General features: G+C 34.9%; 1 protein-coding gene across 1 annotated transcript; it reads left to right on the top strand.

Moving 5' to 3' along the window:
- The first annotated feature begins 312 nt into the window (after nucleotides 1-312).
- On the top strand, nucleotides 313-1749 carry LOC142606076 (uncharacterized). The gene has a single exon (XM_075777479.1). The coding sequence runs from the start codon at nucleotides 313-315 to the stop codon at nucleotides 1747-1749; it is 1437 nt and encodes a 478-aa protein (XP_075633594.1).
- Nucleotides 1750-3151: the final 1402 nt, after the last annotated feature.

Here is a 3151-nt window from a genome sequence, read left to right as displayed (position 1 = left end):
TTCTTTCTTTTCATTTTTCTTTTCTTTTTACACTTAAATTTCTCATTTCCATGCTTCAATTCTTGTTTACAGGAGAAATTTATGGTTGTGATCGTGGACTCTGAAGTGTTTTTTTTCAATTCTTGTTTGCTGGTTTTTTTTTTTCCTCTGAAGTGTTGCTCTCTGTTTCTCTGCTTGATTCATCAGGTAACATTCTTTCCTTTTGATTTTGCTTTTGATCATGTTGTGGATTCTCTGTATGGTGTGAATTTGTTGTGGATTTAATTTACAGTGATTATTGATTATGAAATATTTTTTTATAGAGAATTATACATGTATGTCACTATGTTGATTGATGTGTTGATGAATTTATTTGTTGGTAAAATAGTTGCTGCAAGTCTGAAATTGTTGAGTGAAATGGAGTCTGCCTCTGTACCATCTAATGAACATGCTTCTACAACCGGGTCTAATGCTAATTCTTCATCTGTGAGAGCGAAATGTGATCCTGCATGGGATCATGTGACTGAAGAGTTGAAAGACGGAAAAAGTAGCTATAGATGTATACATTGTGGGAAAAGTTATAAAGGAGGAGGCATTAATAGGATGAAAAGACATCTAGCTGGAATTAAAGGTGATGTGGCTGCATGTATGGGTGTACCTTATGATGTTAGGTTTAAAATGGTTGAGAATTTGAAGGAAATTGCTAAATCTAAAGAACAAACAAAAAAAGATCAAGAAGCATCTAATTATTCGCCATTAGAGGACTCACCAGAATTTGAAGATGTTCAAGAAATTACTCCTAGAGGTAGGGGGTTAAGTAGGGGAAATAGAAGTGGTGGTCCTAGTAATTTTCCATTAAGATCTAATCTTGGCAAGAGAAAGGTTGGTGATATTGGTAATTACTTCGCTCCTAGAACAACACCGGGAGCTCAACCTTCTATTAGAAGTGTTCTTGCTGGCAAAGAAAAGAAATTGAGGGTTGATATGGCTGTAGCAAGATGGATGTATGATGCTTGCATTCCAATTAATGCTGTGAATTCTAGTTATTATCAACCTATGCTCAATACTGTAGCTTCTTATGGTCCTGGATATAGAGGCCCAAATTATCATGCCCTTCGAGTGCCTTTGTTGAGAGAAGCAAAAAAAGAAGTCCAATTGATTGTTGATTTTTATCGTTCATATTGGGCTGACACTGGTTGTACAATAATGGCTAATGGGTGGACTGATACTAGGCATAGAACATTGATTAATTTCCTTGTTTATTGTCCTAAAGGAATTGTTTTTATACGTTCTGTTGATGCTTCTGACTTGGTTAAGGATGCTATTAATTTGAGTAACTTGTTTGATGAAATTGTTAATTTGGTTGGTCCTGCAAATATAGTACATTTGGTTACCGACAATGCCGCAAATTATGTAGGCTGGAAAGAATTTTGTGTGGAAAATATAGGAACATTAGTTGGTCACCTTGTGCAGGCACATTGCCTAAACTTAATTTTTAAGGAGATTGGGAAGATGGATCATGTAGCTAAACTTGCAAAGCGTGCATCCAAGATCACAGTGTTCATCTATAATCATGTGGCTTTGCAAGCTTGGTTGAGGACTAGAAAAAATTGGACGGAAATTGTGCGTCCGTGGCCAACTAGGTTTGCTACTACTTTCATTGCCTTAGGGAGTTTTAAGGAACATAAGCATGACTTACAAGCATTGGTGACTAGCAAATTTTATGTTGAATCAAGATATGCAAAAGATAAGAAAGCAAAGGCGTGGTAGAAAATCATTCTTGATAATCAATTTTGGAATGATTGTCATGTAATTGTGCATATTATGTCACCATTGATTCGTTTATTACGCATTGTTGATTCTGATGAAAAACCAGCTATGGGTTATGTATATGATGGCATGTATAGAGTAATTGATGGAATCAAAAAAAATTTTAAGGACAAGAAGAGACTATGGGAGCCTTATGTTAATATTATCAAGGATCGTTGGGATAATCAATTCTATAGAGATATTCATGCCGCCGCTTATTGGTTGAATCCCGCATTCCAATATGACTCATCTACTCTTAATAAGAGGCTAGAGACACAATCTGCTGACGATGATGTGATTGAATCAAAAGTTTCAATTGGCCGATTGAAGTTAGTGGAGGAATTAAGGCTATTTCGAGAGCGTGAACAAACTTTTGGAACTCAACTTGCTCAAGAATCAGCCAAGACATCTCAGCCGGGTAAGATATCATTTACTTTAGTTAATTATGTTTTAAAGATTATAGCTCTTTTTTATATTTTTGGGATAAGTATGTTTATTGATTCATTGTATCTTTGTTTTGTGTTGTCTATGGAACTTAGATGAGTGGTGGAAGTTGTTTGGATCTTGTGCTCCAACCTTACAAAAGTTTGCAATTCGGATCCTTAGCCAAACAAAGTGCCTCTTCTGGGATGTGAGCGGAATTGGAGTGCTTTTGAACAAATACATAGCAAAAGAAGAAATAGATTGGAGCATCAACGACTTAATGATCTTGTGTATGTTCATTATAACTACCGATTGAAAGAAAGGTATATATTATATAATCTCTTTTAATTAACGTTGTTATGGGAAAATATGAGTGATTCACTAATTTGGTTGAGTGGGTTCTTTGTGATTGTGAAATATAAGTGATTTGGTTATCAATTATTCATTATGTTCATTTTGTGATATAGAGTCAAAAGGAAGAAGTTCAATTTTGATCCTATTGATTATGCAAGTATCGATAAAACTGAATTTTGGGTAGTGGAAGATGAGGAACCTCCATTTCCGGATCATGAGGAGATAGAGAATGCATTATATGAAGAGGGAGCTCATCCAATCGAAGAAGGGTCTTCTAGTCATGTACAAAGAGGTTAGCTTATAACAATTCTTTGCCTAATTGCATATTTTAATTAGACTATTTATGATTTATGATAAATGATTATTAGAATCGTTATTTCATTTATTGTTCTTTGGTTTTGGAATTTGTATAGATATGGATAATGAAGTGATTGAGGATGATGATGACATCAATTTGGAATCATTTGGTGATGAAGATGATGCTCCTCCCGGATTTAGAGATAAAAATCATCCTATTCCTATTGAAGATGAAGAAAATGAGGATGAGGATGATGATAATGATGCTAGTGGTGGAGCATTTGGTTTA

The sequence above is a fragment of the Castanea sativa genome, chromosome 8, assembly GCF_040712315.1.
Source record: "Castanea sativa cultivar Marrone di Chiusa Pesio chromosome 8, ASM4071231v1".
NCBI classification, from domain to species: Eukaryota; Viridiplantae; Streptophyta; class Magnoliopsida; order Fagales; family Fagaceae; genus Castanea; species Castanea sativa.
The sequence above is the reverse complement of the archived record's forward strand: the minus strand, read 5'-3'. Positions and strand labels throughout refer to the sequence as shown.